The 22,211-nt window shown below is 44.7% G+C and overlaps 1 protein-coding gene across 1 annotated transcript in view; it reads right to left on the bottom strand.

The window, feature by feature from the left end:
* The window catches only part of LOC310832294 (uncharacterized protein), a 53,708-nt gene extending 33,299 nt beyond the window's left edge, over positions 1–20,409 (bottom strand). The window contains exons 1-11 of the mRNA XM_083713922.1: positions 19,712–20,409; positions 19,205–19,397; positions 17,561–17,688; positions 15,023–15,160; positions 12,910–13,130; positions 12,393–12,550; positions 11,613–11,840; positions 9,725–10,060; positions 3,956–4,354; positions 1,900–2,070; positions 12–169 (exon numbers count right to left, since the gene is read on the bottom strand). Of these exons, the coding sequence (XP_083570048.1) occupies positions 12–169; positions 1,900–2,070; positions 3,956–4,354; positions 9,725–10,060; positions 11,613–11,840; positions 12,393–12,550; positions 12,910–13,130; positions 15,023–15,160; positions 17,561–17,688; positions 19,205–19,397; positions 19,712–19,888 (2,307 nt within the window). The 5' untranslated portion in view covers positions 19,889–20,409. The remainder of the gene's footprint in view (positions 1–11; positions 170–1,899; positions 2,071–3,955; positions 4,355–9,724; positions 10,061–11,612; positions 11,841–12,392; positions 12,551–12,909; positions 13,131–15,022; positions 15,161–17,560; positions 17,689–19,204; positions 19,398–19,711) is intronic.
* Positions 20,410–22,211: the final 1,802 nt, after the last annotated feature.

Genomic DNA, 22,211 nt, shown 5'->3' on the forward strand with positions numbered 1-22,211 from the left:
ATGGGAGTTACCAGTTCCGGGTCTGGATTTCCTCTTGGTAGGTTTCCCAGGGACTGGACCACAGGAATGACAGCATTTGTCCAAGGGTTAATTTGAGCCCCAATGACTGGACCGGTCTCGCCTGTTATGGGATCCACTGTTCTGAAGCCAACAGTGAGTGGAACAAGACCTGCAAGGAGTCAGAGCCAAACCACCAAGCCTAAGTGGGTATTAATGTGAGTTTTTATGAGCATGAAGTCAGAAATCTCTGAAGCATGATTAAACCCATACCATTGTGAGAAGCGTATTTTTTGTGTTGTTGCTTTTTGCAGCGGGCTGCTACATCCTTAATGTTTCTGGATTCTACCCCATTCATTCTAGACTGTGATTTGAACCACAAAGGGCTTCATTATGGGACCACTGTCTCCACTCATTCCACTTTCCCCACTTGACAACAGCATATATATTTCCTACTTAACAGAAGAACAAAAGAGTCCTGCTTCATCAGGCCAAAGACCCATTTAAATCCAACATCCTATCCTTCCCGGAAGCTTCTGGAAAGCCTACAACTAGGACCCAGATTCAACAGCGGTGTCCAAACTTGGGATTCCCAGTATTCTGCCTCAAACAGTGGAGGATGAACATAGCCATTGGGCCTAGTACCCACTGACACCCATATCTGCCATGCATTTGTCGAATCCTCTTTTAAAGCCTTCCAGTTTAGTGGTCATGGGTACATCTTGTGGGATTCCATAGTCTACCTCTACAGTGCATGAGAAAAAGCATTTCCTTTTGTCTGTCCCGAATCTTCCCATATTCACCTTCATTGATTGGCCCTGAGTTGTAGTACAGTGGTGCCCCGCAAGACGAACGCCTCGCAAGACGGAAAACCCGCTAGACGAAAGGGTTTTCCGTTTTGGAGGCGCTTCGCAAAACAAATTTCTTTATGGGCTTGCTTCGCAAGACGAAAATGTATTGCGAGTTCCTGCGGGTTTTTCCCCCTTCCCCCCTTTTCCTAAGCCGCTAAGCCGCTTATCAGCTGATCCGCTGATAAGCAGCTTAACAGCTGATCGCTAAAAGCCGCTAAACCGCTAATAGCGCTAATCCACTAAGCTGTCAATAGGCTTGTTTCGCAAGACAAAAAACCCGCTATACGAAGAGCCTCATGGAACGGATTAATTTCGTCTTGCGAGGCACCACTGTATTATGAGAGAGGAAGAGGCCCAAAGTGTAGATGTCGCCACACTAAAAGATCGATTTCTTGCAAGAGTGGAACAAATTTTATGTGGCACCTGTAATAGTGCCAGTTCCACAGAATAAAGTGGGGTAAGGAAATCCCTTAAGTAAACTGGTCCCAATCTGTTAAAATGGCTTTGTATGCTAACAATAAGGGACGTGGCTGGCGCTGTGGGTTAAACCACAGAGCCTAGGACTTGCCGATCAGAAGGTCGGCGGTTTGAATCCCCGCAATGGGGTAGGCTCCCGTTGCTTGGTCCCAGCTCCTGCCAACCTAGCAGTTTGAAAGCACATCAAAGTGCAAGTAGATAAATAAGTACCGCTCCGGCGGGAAGGCCACATGACCCAAAGGTTGCACGCCGGCTCGCTTGGCCAATAAAGCAAGATGAGCACTGCAACCCCAGAGTCGGTCACGACAGGACCTAATGGTCAGGGGTCCCTTTACCTTTACCTATGCTAACAGTAACACCATGGCACCCATCCTTTGAAAAATCAAGCACTGCCCCCAACTTGCAGCCATCCAAGAACACAATAAAATAATACAGCATTTGGAGCAACAAATCAGAGATCGTCTTCTTGTACCACTGCTAAGCATGACACCACCTCCCTGTAGCTGACTGTGCGTCACCTGCTCACTTTCCTTCCTGCTGCGGGGAGCTTCCAGTCCAAAGTGTTAGCCCTCACCTTTCCCATCTGCATCTTCCATGGTCCCAGCTAACGGCATTGGCTGCCCTGTCTTCCAGTCACATTCCACTCCAAGGATGGGCACCATCAAATCAGAACCTCCTGGATCCGGGATTTTCATCCCAAAGACGGCAGGGATCCAGAGTTCTGTGCTGGGATATTTGATCATCCCTAATTTGGTTGAGACAGGGAAAGGATAGCCAAGTCAATATGAATACTCTACTAGCGAACGCCCATCATCATGACAACAGGTGGATTTGGGTGTGTGTATATGGAAAGAAGGATAACTTGTATGTTGCTTATTTCTCTGTTACCCGTTTATTTTACAACTCCTTAAAGGGGCAGTGTGCGTTTTCTTTTCTTCCTCCTCATCCTTTTAGAAAAGAAGAGTTTGGATTTGATATCCCACTTTATCACTACCCTAAGGAGTCTCAAAGTGGCTAACATTCTCCTTTCCCTTCCTCCTCCACAACAAGCTGTGAGGTTAGTGGGGCTGAGAGACTTCAGAGAAGAGTGACTAGCCCAAGGTCACCCAGCAGCTGCATGTGGAGGAGCGGGGAATCGAACCTGGTTCACCAGATTACGACTCCACCGCTCTTAACCACGACACCACACTGGCTCTCATGTGAGGTTGGCAAGGCTCAGAGAGAGTTATTTGTACATGATCATCCAGTGAGGTTCTCAACTGAGCAGGGATTTGAGCCTGGGGAGTGAAATTTCTTTCGGTACATATTTTCTTGCAAACTTACCTAATCTACCCTTCCCAAAACAATGTGCAAATTGAAACTTTTCTTCCAAATTTGCCCACCTCCACATTTTGCAATGCAGCTCCCTGACCCAAGAATGTGTTATTGTACTGTGTATAGTCAGGGAAAGAGCACACACAAATGCATGTTCTTATGGAAAATTGCTTGTAAAAATCTGTATGTTAGGGGACACACATCCTAAAATTATGATGAATTTTAATAAAATTGTTTAGAAAAAACACCACAAATGGATGCAGATCTGGAGAACTGACTTTAAGATTGGAAAAATAAGAAACTCAAAATGGACAGATTTTTCCATCCTTAACCCAACACTCTAATCACTGTACCATGTTGCATTTTATTGTGTTCCATATATAGACACAGGCTTGTACTTACGTACAGTAGACCCAGTGGAAGTTAGCTATGTCTGCTAATTTCATTGGGCCCACTCTCAGCATGTTGTGTAGTGTGTAGATACAACTCACATTGCACCACATCCCCCACAGCAGAGGTTATCAAACTTTTGGGGTCCACAGCTCCCTTGACCAACTACATTCTTTCTGCAGCTGCCCTGTGGGGCTCAGGAGCCCAGTTGTTTTTCAAACACCCTCCCTTGTGGAGAGTTCCTTCAGCCTCCTCTCTTCTCCCCTCTCCTTGGGAGTCCTCTGGGCAGCCACTGCTACTGTCCCATTATCTGAGCTGCCCCCACCACCACCCCAAAGAGAGGTGCCTCCCAGTGGCACCAGCCATCTGGGAAGTTTGTAGCCAGGGCTGCTGCAACAAACAACTGTGCCAGCTTTTGGGAGGCAGAGACAAGAAAGGGTGTCAAACAAGGGAGGGGAAGAAAGAAGGACAGAGGCCAGTGTTGCCTGCAGCATCCCCTGACCATCATTCAAGGCACCCCAGGGTTGAAAACCACTGCCCCACAGGATTGCTTTGAGCAAAGGCTGCACCTGTTGTTATGTACTGAAGTTCTCACCCTGGGCCAGCAGGGGGATACTGTAGATAGTTATACAAATGAAGGATCGAAAGTGACCTTCAGTGATTGGATAGTTTTAGAAAGTTGCTACAGTAACGTTGTACTGGCGCTCTATATAAGCAGGCTGACTGAGCACTTCAGCTCAGTTCTGTTCTGGCCTCTGAATAAACAAGAGCTGTTTGAAGAATCGCTGTGTCGTCTGATATGTTCACCCACAACTTAACACCTGTGGAATTTCAAATACAGACTGATTTGTACGGAACAGTAACTGGCAGGGATTCATTTCTACAGAAGGATGTAGAACAACACAGTTGTAATTCAAAGCATCTACCCAGCTTGCCGCCGGTGCTCTTGAGAACTGACGCGTGGCCCCGTTGCTTCTCTAGGGTTCTTAGCTGGTACAACAAATAATCCAGCACCTCGGACAGTACTCTTTTCATGTCCTCTTCTGCGGCTTTGAGGGCTTTCTGCCTATCTCCAGCAGAGCACAGATCCTCACAAATGGCGTCCTTATACTCTCTTAGTGATTGAGCCACGTGGATCTGAGCTACAAGGAGGTTGGCATCCAATACCGCCTGATAGCCCCCTGCATGAGCGGCCATCTTGTCTTGCTGAAGGCAAATGCCTTGGACACAGGCAACCTTCCCGCTCAGTGGCTCCTTAAAGGAATCCCCTATAAAGAGGAGGTTCTCTGAGGGCCCATGGAGGCCTCCCACTGGAATGAGGTCTCCTGCATTTAAAAGACAAGCAAAGAAAGAAAAAAGAGTTAATCTGGATATTCACCTTCCCACATAAGGTTGAGGTTCAGGTTCCATTTCAATGCTTTATTTGAATAGGGCCTTTCACTCAAAGGCCTGGTATTTAACCACACAACTAGTTTTCAATTCAACTCCCTTACACAGTAAACAAGATTTGTCACAGGAAGTTACAGATTTTATTTTATTTTTTATTGGGTTTTATGAACAAGAATAATGTTATACAAACAAGTATACCAAGTTTTCTCATGTCATTTGTATATCACAAAAATAGCATAGTAAACATGGAAAAATATCTGCAACATAAGTTTCATTATTAGTGGTCAATGTATAGGTTCTTGGTTCTTGAATTGGTTTAAACAGTTGGAAAGAAAGAAAGAAAGAAAGAAAGAGAGAAAGGAAGGAAGGAAGGAAGGAAGGAAGGAAGGAAGGAAGGAAGGAAGGAAGGAGAGTGGAACAGGAATTTATAGTTAAATGTGATGTGGAAGTTCAACATTTCCACATCAGTTTGTGATTTTTTTCTTTCCAGAAAATTCCTGATGAAAGATGCTCTGCCTTACAATCTTGATTCTAATATACACATTTTTGCAAAGCCATTTCCCCTAACCTTATGCGTTTTTGTATACTAGTATATATGTTTTTGTAGAAATTACTTGGCTGAAGAATTGCAATGCCAAATTATGAGAAGTGAGTATTTCAAAGGATGGCCGTGTTTTGAATCAGATATTGTTTGAGAAAATACAGATTAGGCAGGTTCAGGTTGGTGAGGCTTCCCCTCAGTCACAGAAAAGAATATTTGGATGCCCATGGAGCAGAACTGAGACAAATCAGGAAATGGGTAGGCCTTGGAGTGATGCTTCACTCTTGTTTCTGAGCCAGGATCAACCAACCACAGAACTGAGTTATTATCTTATGCACTCGATATCCCATTTGCTTTGTATGCGGTTTGTATATTTATAGTGCCCCAAGGAAGCATTTGTTTCAAACATGTCAGGCCTGGAATAAATCTCATTTCTAACACCCACAGTTTCTTTCTGCCTTTTTTGTCTGAACCAGAAAAAGTTACCCAAAGTTGAGGGAATGAAGAATCATGACCTAATTTTAACACCTCACATCAGTTGGTCAAAGAGAAAGACCAGCTCTATTTACTAATACAAACGGGAGACACAAAGTGGATCATATACTAACTGGGAGGAAAAAACTCTTTGAGCCTGGAGCCTAGTTAGACAAAGAAGTTAGGATAAACTGAGTTGGAGCTGGAGCTTAGGAGGCCCTCAATCTGCCCTCTCCCCAATTTCTGGGTGTCTTCATCCTGTCATTACCATGGAGTTGACAGAGACCGGAGGAAAATGAGGAATCTGTCCATCTCATTTTCTAACATCACTGATACAAAACTGAACAGAGTGAAAAATGCTTACTAAGCTGAGCTGGAAGAATCTAGCAGACCCATTTTAATGCGCTGTTTATTACGTACATTAATCGATCAACTGAACTACTTCCAAGAAAGTCAAATTTGACTCAGCTGTTCAATTAATGAACGCAGCTCCTCTTAAGAGTAATCAATCATAGCTTTAATTTCATCTCTCTCACTCTTTCTAGAATATCTTCATGAAAAGGCTGGGGTGGTTATTGATTTTATTTTTTAGCTTCTGAAATAATGCTTCTAAATCAACCGTTTCTCTCGGAGACCTTTTGATTTGGGCTGTGTCACATATTAAATTCATGCCCATCACCTGTGGCTTTCCATTAAAAAGCAAGATGGTGGTGGTAGAAACCAAGGTGTCATCAACATCCAGCACGTTGAAGGGCTAACGGCCCACCCACTGGCAGGGCTTGCCCTACCATAAAACAACCAACTGCCTCAGGTGGCAGATGCTGGGGGTAGCATCAAAATGTAGGAGGGCAGAGTTATGTGTGCCTCATGGCTTGCTACGTGCCCACTAAGGTACCACAATGCTTTCAAGTGTTGTGGAGGATGCTGTCATGTGACCTTCAACCACTGCTGCCTCTCTACTTGGTTTCTCTACATTGGGGAAGGTGCTATCTTGACCTTTGCCTCAGGCAGCAAAATGTCTTGGCCTGACCATAGACAGAAGAGGAAGCAGGGAGAAGAGTCAGTGGAGGAAGATTGGAGGAAATTTAAAGACTATTTACAGAAACACTGTAAAATTAATATCTGTTAGAAGGATGTTGGAACAATATTATATGATTTTAGCAGGAAGGATATAAAGGATTTGGGAATAACTGACTGTTAATTGGTGAAAGGAGGAAAAGTAAAGCTACATTATATTAAGACAATTTACAGGACAAAAATTTTAAAAGAGGGAAAGGATTTGCTGAAATAGATAATAGACCTAGAATACAAAAAAGGGAGGTGTGAGGAGGTCAAGGAAATAAGCTAATGAAAGAATGGTAATGAGGAGATCTGATGCATTTTCTTTTTTGCGTTTTTGTTTTTGTTTAATAGGCTTTATTTCTCTGTTGTTGTTACAGATAGGTAGCCGTGTTGGTGTGCCATAGTCAAAACAAAAAAAAATTCCTTCCAGTAGCACCTTAAAGACCAACTAAGTCAGTTCTTGGTATGAGCTTTCGTGTGCATGCACACTTCTTCAGATACACTGAAACAGAAGTTTCCAGACCCTTCTATATAGTGAGAAGGTGAGGAGGGGTATTACTCAGAAGGCTGGTGGGAATGGGTGATTGGCAGATAGCTGTGATGAGCCTGTTGATGACTCTTAACGACTGCAATAGGTCTTACAGGAAGAAGCAAGGGGTGAAAAGGTGAAAAATGGCTTTGTCATGTATAATGAGATAAGAATCCAAGGTCTTTGTTCAGGCCAGGTTTCACCTAAGAGATCTACTGCAAACCTTTTTAGAACTAAAATACCCAACAGATGAAGTTAGACAACAGATCAACAGAGCCAGACTGATACCCAGAGAGAACTTGCTGCAAGACAGACCCAAAAAAGAAAATAACAGAACACCTCTAGTCATCACATACAGCTCACAAGTTAAAACAGTACAACGCATCATCAGAGATCTACAACCTCTCCTGGACAATGACAGTTCTCTTTCTCAAGCTCTGGGAGGAAGACCTTTCATTGCCTACAGACAGCCACCCAGTCTTAAACAACTCCTAACCCACAATAATACTACAACCTGACCTAACACGGACACTGGCACCAGAGCCTGCAATAAACCCAGATGCCAACTTTGCTGCCACATACACCCGGACAACACCATTACTGGCCCCAACAACATCACACATACCATCTCGGGACTATTTAATTGCTCATCGTCTAACATTGTGTATGCCATCAAATGCCAACAGTGTCCTTCAGCTCTCTATATTGGACAAACAGGCCAGACCTTACGCCAAAGAATAAACGGACATAAATCGGACATCAGGAATCACAAGACAGAGAAACCAGTAGGAGAACACTTCAATCTCCCAGGACATTCTATACAAGATCTCAAAGTAGCTGTTTTACTACAAAGGAATTTCAGAAATAGACTGGAAAGAGAAGCTGCTGAATTACAACTTATCACCAAACTTAAAACCATGGAGAAACCTGGCCTGAACAAAGACCTTGGATTCTTATCTCATTATACATGACAAAGCCATTTTTCACCTTTTCACCCCTTGCTTCTTCCTGTAAGACCTATTGCAGTCGTTAAGATCAACAGGCTCATCACAGCTATCTGCCAATCACCCATTCCCACCAGCCTTCTGAGTAATACCCCTCCCCACCTTCTCACTATATAGAAGGGTCTGGAAACTTCTGTTTCAGTGTATCTGAAGAAGTGTGCATGCACACGAAAGCTCATACCAAGAACTGACTTAGTTGGTCTTTAAGGTGCTACTGGAAGGAATTTTTTTTTGTTTTCTCTGTTGTTTCCCCCCTCTTTTTTATATTGTGGTGTGTTGTTTTGTTTTTGTTTAATGTGGTATGTTTATTTTTTCTTTCTGTAATTGTTGAAAATTTAATAAATATTATTTTAAAAAAAAGAAGAGGAAGCAGAAGGGGAAATAATAATAATAATAATAATAATAATAATAATAATAATAATAATAATAATAATAATTTATACCCCACCCATCTGGCTGGGTTTCCCCAGCCACTCTGGGCAGCTCACAGCATATATCAGAACATACTAAAACATCAAACATTTAAAAATTCCCGATACAGGGCTGCCTTCAGATGTCTTCTAAAAGTCAGATAGCTGTTTATTTCCTTGACATCTGAAGGGAGGGTGTTCGACAGGGAGGGCGCCACTATCGAGAAGGCCCTCTGCCTGGTTCCCTGTAACCTCGTGGTGAAGGGACCAGCAGAAGACCCTCAAGGGAGGACCTCAGTGTCCTGGCTGAATGATGGGGGCGGAGACGCTCCTTCAGGTATACTGGGCTGAGGCCATTTCGGGCTTTAAATGTCAGCACCAACACTTTGAATTGTGCTCGGAAATGTACTGGGAGCCAATGTAGGTTTTTCAGGATTGGTGTTTTATGGTGCTGTAGCTCAGAAGCAAAGCATCTACCTTGCCTGCAGAAGATCCTGAGTTCAAGCCCAAATGACCTCTCTAGGTAGGGCTGAGAAGGACTTGGTACCTGAAACTCAGGAGAACTACTGCCAGGCAGTGAAGACAGTAGGGTGCTAGATGGACTTGACTTGGTATCAGGCAGCTTCCTATGTTCCAGTGAACGTAACCTGCTAGTAGGATAAACCTGAAGGTTGGTACAAGGACAATGCAGGCAAAACTACTAGGGGCTGGATGGGGATTTTGGGGAGCTGGGTCTTGCCCGCTGGTTGACAGATGACCATCTGTGGTTGAGACATAGCCCAGCATAGTGACCTTCTGCCTGCACTGAAGAGACATCCGGATCTTACAGATGAACCTGCCTTATACTGAGTCAGACTGTTTGTCCATCTAGCCTAATGCTGCCTACTCTGACTGGCAGTGGGTCTCCTAATTTCCCGGCGGGACATTCCCACCCCTAGAAGGAAATGCTGGGGATCTGTGACCTTCTATATGGAAAGCAGATGCTCTCCCACTGACCTAAGATCCATCCTTTCAGGCATAGGATGTTTCCTCAAACTGCCTCAAGACCATTGATCCATCTGACTCAGTATGGTCTACACTGCCTGGCAGCGGCTCCCCAGGGTTTCAGGCAGGGGTCTCTCCCAGCCCTACCTGGAGATGCTGGGAATGTAACCGGTGACCTTCTGCATGCCAAGCAGGTGTCCTGCCATTGACCTATCCTCCCCGCTGTTTCTCTTTATTCCAGAAGCAAGCCAGGTAGATGAAACCAAGAGAACAAAACCCAGTTAAGAGAACACAACACTTACCTGTGTTATTATCCAAACTGACTCCAAGGATTGGAACAATTCTTCCTCCTTCCGGGAACCTCATAGGCCCCCCCAATTCAAGAGGCATCACCGTTCCTGTTAGAGGATTCAGGTATGTCCCACCCAAAGACAGCTTCTGACCAGTTTGGGGGTGAATGGTAACGGCAAGTATTGGCACCTCGATCCCCGTCGCTGGGTCTTGCATGAGGCCTCCCAGTTTAAACACTTTCTCAGGCTGTAGGACTGGCAGGCGAGTCTTCACTGGTAGACCAGAGTGGAGACACACGGGATACGGGACATAGGGCAAGATGGGAACTTCTGAGTGACGAATCTCCCCTTAGCAGAGAAATCAAAGGTGATTACAGTCTATGTGGGATATAATCCATTGATGCAGTCAAATGCAACATTCCTTATTTCTCTAGACTGGGCATAGGCAGGGGACATCGAGTCAGTGTAGCTTTCTGTTCCACTGGTCTGGAGCGTCCTCCCCCTGCATGTGACCTGGGAGATGGGCATGGCCCTGGCTGACTCCATAAAAGAGCTGAGTCACACAGCCATTTTCTCAGTTGCAGTCTAGTCTTGAAGTTGTCTTGTTCTACCTTTTGCTGCCATGCTGCTTTCCTGCAGCCATTTTGTTCTCTTAATGTAATTTTCCATTTGAGTCTCCATTTGAGATGAACTCACTGTCTCTTATGTAACTACAGTGGTACCTCGGGTTAAGTACTTAATTCATTCTGGAGATCCGTTCTTAACCTGAAACTGTTCTTAACCTGAAGCACCACTTCAGCTAATGGGACCTCCTGTTGCTGCTGCACTGCTGGAGCACGATTTCTGTTCTCATCCCGAAGCAAAGTTCTTAACCTGAAGCACTATTTTTGGGTTAGCGGAGTCTGTAACCTGAAGCGTATGTAACCTGAAGCGTATGTAACCTGAGGCCTGCCTTTCAGGGATCATAACGTGAACTGAAATGTGAGTAAACTTTTTGTTACTTTACTCAGAAAGACTTTCGTGTCTTTATTGTTTCAGGAGGGATAAAAGGGGACACCAAGAAATAATCTTAACTAAGAGATTGAAACGAATCTGAAAATTAGCTTCCAGCTATATAAAGGGGAATTTGCTCTGCTACATCACTCACTAATGCGAGACAAGGAAGGATAATATTTATTCAATGTATCCTTTCCTACAATCCTTAACATTTCCACAGTCTAGACCAGTGTTTCCCAACCTTGTGCCTCCAGCTGTTTTTGGACTACAATTCCCATCATCCCTTGCCACTGGTCTTGCTAGTCAGGGATGATGGGAGTTGTAGTTCAAAAACAGCTGGAGGCACAAGGTTGGGAAACACTGGTCTAGACTGGGGGACGGGGAGTAACATTTCTCATTTCCCTCTGGGCAACCTTTTAGGGGGCCACGTGCCGCTGGTGGGTGGAGTCAGAGGCAAAAGTAGGCAGAACCTTCCCAAGCAGCTACATGTGGATGCTGACCTCTGCTTTGCCTGCCATTGCTGATCTGAACTTAATCTCTGCTTTGCCTGACCTGCCATTGCTGCAACATGCCCTTTGTTTGAGCTGACTTTGCTTCCTAGATCTCAGGCTGATGCTGGCAGTATGTGGCTTGGTGTCCCTGGACTCTGTGCCCCCAGCTGGAGACAGGACAGGACCTTGGGTGGAAAGATCCCCGTCTAAATCTTTGGGGAAATGGTGTCAGTCAGAGCAGATGGTCCAGTGGTCTTCCTCTACATATGGCAGCTGTAGGTGCATGGGTTGGGCAACCACCAGTTCATGATTGGTTACAGGTTACAATGTGATGATGGTTCAACAACAGTACGCAAGCTAGCACTTCCATATAGGGCTGATTAATGGAGTTATGGAAAAACCATGGCACTTACCAGGTGCTAAATCAACCACAGGGATCAGCTTAGAGTTCACTGGGTCGAAGCCAACATTCCCAGCTATCGGGAGCAATCTTCCTGTGTCGGGGTGCAGGAAGTGGTGGGCAGATACAGGCTCCATGGACTGATTGGCCAGCAGCATGACAGCACCATGGCTGGGCATTATCAGTCCAGTGGTAGCATCCTGGTACAGGACATCGTGTGCCTTCACAGAGCCATCTGATCCTGGGAAGAGCAATGGAAAGATACACACAGACTCAATGGTGCAGCTGAGTAACTTTGGGCTGCCCCTCAGGCATTCCTGGGAACTGTAGTTCATCCAAGGCAGGCATCCCAAACCCAGCCCTCCAACTGTTTTCTGGACTACAATTCCCATCATCCCTGACCACTGGTCCTGTTAGCTAGGGATGATGGGAGTTGTAGTCCCATAACAGCTGGAGGGCTGAGTTTCGGGATGCCTGATCCAAGGGATGGGGAACCCTCTGGATTTTGTTCGACTCCAACTCCCACCATTCCTGACCATTGGCCATGCTGGCTTGGGCTGGTTGAGTTGGAGTCCACAGATGGATAGCCACAAGTTCCCCATCCTTGGGCTGGGATATCTGACAACAAATTCTCTACCTGCACAGAACAACTCTCCCCATGAGTCTTTTTGTGTGTGTCTGTGTGGAGGGGAGGGAGCCATCACAACTAAACAAATTTCAATCACGCACACATATTGTGCAGATGTGCCCAATGAAGAAAAACCCCTCTGGGAAGCTAAGAGTTTACATTTACCTACAAGCTCCGCCTTGGTGAGTAGCCTGGTTCTCTCTCTGTTAACAAGGTGAGCTCCGGTTCCTTCTCCCAGGATGCCCCATGCCATGAGCCTACGAGTCTCCTGTATGACAGTGCTGGACACCTGGTTGCTTGCAGCATCGATGAGGCTTAATAACCTGAAGCCACCATGATAAGAAGCAAAAAGCAGAAATAAAATGGTCTCAGGGTATCCACTCTGAGGTAGGAAAGTCAGGTCTGCATATAAACAGTTCCCCATAAATAAGAAAAGCTGGCAAGAGGTATTATTAGGGTTCAAGGGTGCATCCCAGCCAGTCAAAAACACTCAAGGAGGGTGTGAAGCAGGGCCCATGAGATGTGAGGCCAGGAGTGGGGGGGGGGTCCTGGGAGGGGCAGGCCTGAGGATTCAACATCCCTGCCTCAGATCCCATTAAGTACACACTGAAATAAAGTCTTAATGCACAGCCAGGTCATAATGTCACTGAAGCTTTTACATGTCGCAAAGAATGGCCCTTACCTGTGATGGGCTGATTTAGAACCTGAGACTTGACCTTCCTCAGAGGACAGAGCCTCTGCCAGGGCCTCTGTCAACCTTATGGCTTCTCGCAGAGCAGAATTAAATGCCACCCAGTGCTCCTCACGTCGTTTCATGTCCTGGCTCAGTAAGTGGAGCTGCCTGCTCACGCTTTCTTCATATTCTGTGGCCAGGTGCTTTCGGAGCAGAATCTCCTCCTCCGCCTAATGAAACATTAAATCCACATATTCACAATTGGGATGGCCAAACCAGGCAATTTCAGTTTCTCCCAGTTTCTCCAGGCTTCAGTTTACCCCATTTTTTCTTTTCTTTTTTTGAAACAGATTTTTATTTGATTTTCCAAAATATAAACATACAACTAAAACAATTCCCAATCTAATTATCGAGATTACTCTGAATCTCCTGACTCCACCCCCATCCCTTCCATGGGTCCTATTGATTCTATTTTCAACTGCATATCAGCACTTCTCTAGTTTTTCATCTTCCTAAATTGTCTATACGTTCTGTTACATTACAAGTGTATTCAATATCCTGCTGGTGTTTTGACCTGTTTACAATGATTTTGCATATACATTATAAACATTTCCCATTCTTTTTTAAAGTTCTTGTCTTCTTGATTCCTGAGCTTCCCACTTAGTTTTGCCATTTCGGCATAGCCCATCAACTTGATTTGCCATTCTTCTCTGGTTGGGGTTATCTCTTCCTTCCATCTCATGTGTTTGTGTGTTTTTCTTTTTTTCAAAAAAATTTTAGATGAAAGCAGGGCTGCATTTTGTATGCATTTCTCCTGATTCACGCATTTCAGCAAGCAAATTTCCCTACTATAATGTATGTGCTTTTTTGTAAACTTTTTTTTGGGGTGGGGGAACTGCATCACAAACTCTAGAGGACAAAGTGTTTTGAAGTATGCCTGCATTTCAGTTTGCAAGTAGGTTGGGAAGAACAAATTTCGTAGGTTCCCATTAAAATGAAACCAGATAATTTCTCCCTCATGGCGTGGATTCCATCATCCACAAAATCGGTTCCTTTTGTTTCACACTGTCCTGGCATAGCATGATGGCAGAGGCTCTTACTTGCAAGACAGACAGCTTTATTCAGTATAGGTTCAGTAGCAAACATGGCTGTAGGAATCAAAACTTCAGGAGCTGGTCAAGAAGTTCGGGACCAGATGAAGATGTCCCATCTCACCTCACCTGTAACCTTCCCTTCTGATTCAAGCTCAGCCTTTCCCAGTAGCTGCTGCCATCCTCCCTAGGTCCTGATGAGGTTCTTTGCTCTATTATTGCTGTCCCACTTAAGCTGATGCAACTGTAGTGTATTACTGGTGGATTATTGCACAAGAACAGGCCTCCAGACAGCAATAATGTGGTAACACTGGGGAAGTATCACAAAGTAATGAATAAAGTGGAGTGATATATGGATGGTCCATTATAAAGAGGTGGCGCTGTGGTCTAAACCACTGAGCCTCTTGGGCTTGCCGATCAGAAGGTTGGCAGTTCAAATCCCCGTGACAGAGTGAGCTCCTGTTGCTCAGTCCCAGCTCCTGCCAACCTAGCAGTTCAAAATCACACCAGTGCAAGTACATAAATATGTACCGCTGTGGTGGGAACGTAAATGGCGTTTCCGTGCACTCTGGCTTCTGTCACAGTCTTCCATTGCGCCAGAAGCGATTCAAGTCATACTGGCCACATGACTTGGAAAGCTGTCTGTGGACAAACACCAGCTCCCTCGGCCTGAAAGTGAGATGAGCGCCGCAACCCCATAGTTGCCTTTGACCGGACTTAACCATCCAGGGGTCCTTTACCTTTGTACCTAACATTATAAATCCATCAGTAATTCACAACAGTTGCATCAATGGCATGTTGAAAATCACCAGTCTGGAGGGGCCCAAAGAGAATGCTTAAAAAAAACAAATTAATTGCTAATAACTTCTGTGGGTGATGACAATTTTTTTTTGCAACCCCCCAGAAACCCCACAAAATGTTTCCTGACCATGAGTCAATGCAGCCCTTGATCCCAGAAAGATCAGCCACCCCTGCATTAATCAGAACTAACTGATCCTCTGGAGAGGTATTCGATTTATCCAGTCTTCTACCTGCTGTTTTGCTTTGACATAGTTCCCCATCAGTACATCATCACAAGGATCAGCTCTGTCAGGGATGCACAGCTTGGCTAGCCAAAGATCTCTGAGCATGGCTGCTTCATCCAGAAGTTTATGGTACAAGATTTTCAGCTGCAAAGGGAAAGAAAGCACGCAAATGAGCAGGTTGCAGTTGTGCAGGGCTTGGCTCCCATTTTATGCTCCCATATTCTCTGTGCATGCAACTATAAGACATATGCAGTTGTTATAGCAATCTATTAGAATATAGTCTAAAGCAGGAAGAACTGAGGAAGAGAGAACAGCACCCTTGAAAATGGCTCAGGTGCTATGCTAAACCAGGGCCCCTGCAGATGTAGAGGGACTACAATGCCCATAGAATATGCAGTGTGGGGCTAATGGGAGTTGGAGTCCATCAAAATCTGGATATGTTGTTACCTTATTCCTGTGCTAAAATAAGGGAAGGACCCTTGAGGACCCTTGAGGGACGCGGGGGCGCTGTGGATTAAACCACAGAGCCTAGGACTTGCCAATCAGAAGGTCGGCGGTTCGAATCCCCATGACGGGGTGAGCTCCCGTTGCTCGGTCCCTGCTCCTGCCAACCTAGCAGTTTGAAAGCACATCAAAGTGCAAGTAGATAAATAGGTACCGCTCCAGCGGGAAGGTAAACGGCATTTCCGTGCGCTGCTCTGGTTCACCAGAAGCAGGTTAGTCATGCTGCACACATGACTAGACAAGCTGTCTGCAGACAAACGCCGGCTCCCTCGACCAATAAAGCGAGATGAGCACCACAACCCCAGAGTCAGCCATGACTGGACCTAATGTTCAGGGGTCCCTTTACCTTTACCTTTGGCTCCTTAGACACCAAAGAAGGGATTTCTAAAGGGTGATAGTACTTTAATACTCGTGGAACTCAGCTACATTAGTAAAAAAAAACCTAGCATTTTGAATGCGTTATAAAGATGCAACACCAGATGTCGCTAGATAGCAACAACAACAACAAAATTCTATGCACTTTTTCCTTTTGTTATAACGATTTAATTTCTGACTTATTTATAGTGTTTTTTCTCCATGTGTAGATCCAGTCCGATCTATCTTGCACAGTACTATTTACACTGACTGTCAGCAGCTCTACATGATTTCAGACAGGGATCTCTCAAACCTGGTGGTGCTGGGGATTAAACTGGGCACCAACTGCAAGCAAAGCAGATGCTGAGCTATGGCCCTTTTCTGTGGCAGCTTGCAAGTGGCAAATATAGTGGTACCTCGGGTTACATAAGCTTCAGGTTACATACGCTTCAGGTTACAGACTCCGCTAACGCAGAAATAGTGCTTCAGGTTAAGAACTTTGCTTCAGGATGAGAACAGAAATCGTGCTCCGGCGGCGCGACAGCAGTGGGAGGCCCCATTAGCTAAAGTGGTGCTTCAGGTTAAGAACAGTTTCAGGTTAAGAACGGACCTCTGGAACGAATTAAGTACTTAACCTGAGGTACCACTGTACTGCTGACCTGATCGCAATTGTGCTGTTTTTGTTTTGGATTTTATTTTATTTTATTTTGCAAAGGAGAAAACAATGCAATGTTGCTGTGTGGCTCATTTTTACTTACAAATCTCTTTCCTTGAAACTGTCTTAGTAACTTTAACCAGCACTTGGCCTCCCCCAGTTTTCCAAAAGTTCACTGGAATTCGGGCATAGGCTTGTCACTAATCTGGTGACAGACTTTGCTACAGAACAACAATGTCAGTGAGTAAAGGTCAGCCTTTTCTCTCTGAGTACTAGGTAAAAAGGTAAAAGGTAAAAGAACCTTGGACGATTATCTCACTTAAGTCCAGTCATCTCGCTTTCAGGCTGAGGGTCATGTGGCCAGCATGACTAAACTGCTTCTGGTGCAACGGAACACCATGACAGAAGCCAGAGAGCATGGAAACGGCATTTACCTTCCTGTCGCTGTGGTACCTATTTATCTACTTGCACTGGTGTGCTTTCAAACTGCTAGGTTGGCAGGAGCTGGGACAAAACAGCGGGAACTCACTCTGTCATGGGGATTCGAACTGCTGACCTTCTGATCGGCAAGCTCAAGAGGCTCGGTGGTTTAGACCACAGCACCACCCGAATACTATAGCATACTGAAGACATCAAGATGCGACTCTAGTCTTGGTACAATCGTACTGTTGTTAGGAACATAAGAATATCAGAAGAGACCTGCTGGATCAGGCCAAAGACCCTTCTAGTCCAACACCCTATTCTCACAGGGGGCAACCAGTGGTCCCAGCACTGCAGATGCCCAATGGTCTACTGCCACAACTCCCTGCCCAGGTCAGGTGACTAAAGGAGCCAATCACATTCCACTTGGCTTTATAAAGCTGCTTGCTCTTCTCAGTCCCTCAGGTGAAGGCTGAGCTCTTCACACACTGCCTGTTCTTGCTTCCCTTGCAGAGCCACCCTCCTGCTTCCACGATGCCAGCCCCCGACAATGACTTCTAAAACCAGCTCAGCTGGTGAAAATCCAAACAGAGGAAACAACCACTAGGCACCTCTTCCTTAAACTGGCTCAGTTTGGCTGTAACTGCCAGAGACTGGGCGACCAGAATTTCAAAGAAGGCGTTGGTATTGAATGAGTCCAGATCTATTTGTTCTTCCGTGTCCCATATTTCACACTTGCCTAGGAAGAGAGGTAAAATGAGTGCTGCAATATTAGCACAAACAGCAATAGTAATAATAATGGCTACAGTAATAATAACAGAGGAATGTGAAGGTGGAGTGTGTGTTAAGGAGGGTAGAGGATCACAGCAACAATATCCTGCTCAATACATTCAATAATATATACAATTTTAGTAAAAGGCGAAAGATTTATACGATCTGAGGTATAAAGGACAAGACTTTTTTTATGTATGCTACCACAGCAGCAAGGATTCTTCTAGCAAAGTATTGGAAGACACAAGAATTACCTACACTGGAAGAATGGCAGACGAAAGTGATTGACTTTATGGGATTGGCAGAAATGACTGGCAGAATTCGTGACCAAGAGAAAGAGACGGTGGAGGAAGATTGGAAGAAATTTAAAGCTTATCTTAAGAACTGTTATAAAATTGATGAGTACTAAAATGTCAAGGGAAAGGAAGATGTAGAATTACAGCTGAAACTGTTTGATGAAGTAAGATGAAATTGAGAAAGATTAAGTTATAATTTAATTGGAGTAAAGGATTGCTGAAAAACTGTAAAACAAGGATGCAGTGAGGGTGAGGTATGGGGAAGTCCGAGAAAGAAGGTTTATGAAAATGAGGACATGAAATTATACTTGTTTGTATGTTCTTGTTTGTCGATGTTTGTATGTTATTTTGTATTTTGTTTTAAAATTGGAAAATCATTTAAAATTTTTTTTTTTAAAAAAATAATATATACAATTTTTTGCGAACATGTTTCCTTGGACAAGTTCCATCAGCTGGTAAGCATAGTTAGACTGGGCTGTAAGGTTGATTATTGCCGAATACTCATTCTACAGACAGAAAACTGAGGCCAAAGCATAGTGACTTGTATTAAAAACAAAACACTGAAGCTATTCTTGACTGTAGTGGGATTTGAATGCAGGTATCCCTTGTTTCTTAACAGCAACAACAAACTAGTCATTTGATCACACTAGCTCTCTGATCTGAGCTCAGCAGATACCCTGACCCTCCAGATGTTGGGTGACAACTCATCATTCAATGAGCCAGCATGATGGGGGTTGTAGTCCAGCAACATCTGGAAGGCACCAGGTTGAAGGCTTCCACAAGTTCATTCTGTATTATGCAAAGAAGAAAATCACAGGGATTCTGGGATAGCATTTGCAACTCCATGCCTTAACACAATATCCCTCCCCTCCGAGTGCAAACCAATATTTATCAAGGCAGGGTAAGTAACATGTGACCCTCCAGTTGTTGTTGGAGGACTCCAACTCCCATCGGCTCCAACCACCATGGTCAATAGTAAGGGATGATGGGCTCTGTAGTGCATCTGGAGGGCCAGAGCCCCACACACCCCAAATCTAAATTAATTCAAAGGTTAGTTGGCAGTAAGGAAAGGATTTTATGCTACCTCTCATGAAGAAGGAGTCCTCCATGGATGCACCCATCAAATGCGATTTGGTTTTTTATTTATTTGCAATGTCTGTATCATATACTGTAAAAGATTATTCATACCTTCTCTTTTCTCCATGTGGCTGAAGTTCTTTTCCAAACTGCCTGCTTGCTGCATTCCAGGGTGATATTTTCTGAGGGTAAGGATTGTGGATTCTCTGGAGGAATATTTGTCTATATTATATTTCAGCTGTAACTTTCGGAACCGTGGGGAAGGGCTTCCTTTCCTGGACAAGCCAAAGGTTTGGCAAAAAGTCTGAAAAATTCATGAGAAAAGAACTTATAGGAGCAGGGACATTCCCAGGAAAACACACACACACACACACACACACACACACACACACACACACACACACACTGCTCACACACTACATTCAACAAGTGTACAATCTGTGTACCTGTGTATACAATAACTGTGCTGTACAAATCAGCAAGTGTTCACTCTTTCTCACAAAGACTTGTACATGTGTAGAGACAGCTTGCACCTCTGGTCAGTGTAATGTGTGAATAAGGCCTACAAATGCACAAATTTAGGGGGTAGTTGCCTCCCCTTGTCTTTCATTTACTCACAATCAGTAGCAGGCAAACAATGAGGAGAAAGACGACTCCGAATATAATCCCAATAATTGCTCGCCAGTCAGGTTTCAGAATGAGGTCTGGGATCCTGGCAACCCCCACTTGCACCATGTGTCTGGGAGTCGTTGGGAAGAAGGGACCCTCATCGTAACACTGCCCACCGTATGGCATGACTCTGACATACTTCAGGAAAGGAACAGACAGACACAGGAAACCCAGGTCAGAGGCACAAAGGAGGAAGATTCACACATAGCCACAAACACAGAAAGGGGAGTCTGTAAGGACCAGATGAGATGTATACATCATGTAACTATGTTTTGTAACAATTAGCTTCAATATTGCTGATTTCATTGTGATTTTTTTCCAGCTTGCTTGCTTTAATATCTGATTTATCATGGGTAATTTTAATGCAAACCTCTTAGAGGTTTTGATTTTTAAACATCATATAAATCCTGTTCTCCCCTCTCGCCACATACTTGCATTTACGAGGCAGAGTTTTAGAAAAAAATATTATTATTAAATGGAAACTTAATAAACTGGGTCTGTGCGATAATTATTTCAGATCCCACCAAGTCTGGAGTGAAAACTTAACCTTTCCTCCCTGCTAGGATGCTGAGGAAAATACTTTTTTTTCTTCCCCCAAGCTGGAATTTATTTTGTATGGAGGGGAGAGGCAGCACAAACTGGGGGATTTCTTCCCAATTCAGTTACCGGTTTTAAAGGAATTATTTTCTTCATGACCTCAGCAGGGGAGAGAAGAGGTTAATTTTCCCCTTTCACACCTGCTGGGATTCCAGTAATTATTGGGCATGATATAATTTCCTCTTAAAATGAAAAACAAAACAAAACAAAACAAAAACGGCCAAGAGCGCTACACAATAAATGCAAAGATGTATTTAACAGCACATCTTGTTTGGTCCTAAGATGAGATGACCAGTTCCATAGCTGGACCCCCACTTCAACATACTTCTTACATAAAGGTAAAGGGACCCCTGACCATTAGGTCCAGTCGTGTGGGGTTGCGGCGCTCATCTTGCTTTATTGGCTGAGGGAGCCGGCATACAGCTTCAGGGTCATGTGGCCAGCATGATTAAGCCACTTCTGGCAAACCAGAGCAGCACACGGAAATGCCATTTACCTTCCCGCCAGAGCGGTGCCTATTTATCTACTTGCACTTTGACATGCTTTCGAACTGCTAGGTTGGCAGGAGCAGGGACTGAGCAACAGGAGCTCACCTCGTTGCTGGAATTCGAACCGCCAACCTTCCGATCGGCAAGTCCTAGGCTTTGTGGTTTAACCCACAGCGCCACCTGCGTTCCTACTTCTTAATACATGTTCACAAATCCACACATTGTATTTGCATGTGGCCCCTGGGAGGTTGCACAGAAGGGTAGATGACCCTCAGTATGAAAAAGGTTCCTCATGCCTGCTCAAGTGCCACTCATTCGGAGCCAGGCTGTACCCCTTTAAATGAGTAGGCGTCTCTCACCAAAGACAGACATAACAACTGACAAGAGCTGCAGCTCCTACTTGTCTGGTAGGTTGGCTGGTGCTGAAGCAACATTTGAGCTCTGCTCTGTTGGGAGTCTCCAGCCTGAGTCATTCACGGAGCTGTCCATGGTACTACTGACCTCTCATCTACTGCTGAGGCCATTGATCAAAACGCAGCACAAGGGTTGCTGGAATGTGGCCAGCTGTGCAAAAGCAAGAGTCGCAGGCCTTGCCCACATTTTGCTTCTAGCCACACCTATTTTGCCTCTAGCCTTTCCTACTACTGGCATGTTGCCCCACCTCTGGAATCTTACCCTTGGCCTGAAAAATGATTTCCCCAGATCCAGGGAAGGTGGAGAATGGGATCACTAAAATACAGACCTGGCTACTTGGAGGGTTGCCTCCTTCTTTGCAAAGCAGCCTGGATCCTCACATGAGGATAGTCTTCTGGGTCCCTCCCCTTCATCTGATGTAAATAATAAATAATAATAATAATAATAATAATAATAATAATAATAATAATAATAATAATAATAATAATATTTCGGGCGGCTTTCAACAGAATATTAAAATACAATAGTCTGTTAAACATTAAAAGCTTCCCTAAACAGGGCTGCCTTCAGATGTCTTCTAAAAGTCTGGTAGTTGTTTTTCTCTTTGACATCTGGTGGGAGGGTGTTCCACAGGGTGAGCACCACTACCGAGAAGGCCCTCTGCCTGGTTCCCTGTAACTTGGCTTCTCGCAGCAAGGGAACCGCCAGAAGGCCCTCAGCACTGGACCTCAGTGTCCGGGCAGAACAATGGGGGTGGAGATGCTCCTTCAGGTATACTGAACTGAGGCCGTTGGGAGGGTGATGATGGCAGAAAGGACCTTTTTGGTTGTAGCCCCTCATGAAGTTTTCCTAGTGCTCATCCTATTGTTTTGGTGCCAAGCAGATCCTTCTAAAAATTTACCCATGTGTTTCAGCCTGTTCTAGAGCTCCTTTTTAGTTTTATGGCAAAG

The sequence above is a fragment of the Podarcis gaigeae genome (assembly GCF_964106915.1).
Source record: "Podarcis gaigeae genome assembly, chromosome: 15".
Lineage (NCBI taxonomy): Eukaryota > Metazoa > Chordata > Lepidosauria > Squamata > Lacertidae > Podarcis > Podarcis gaigeae.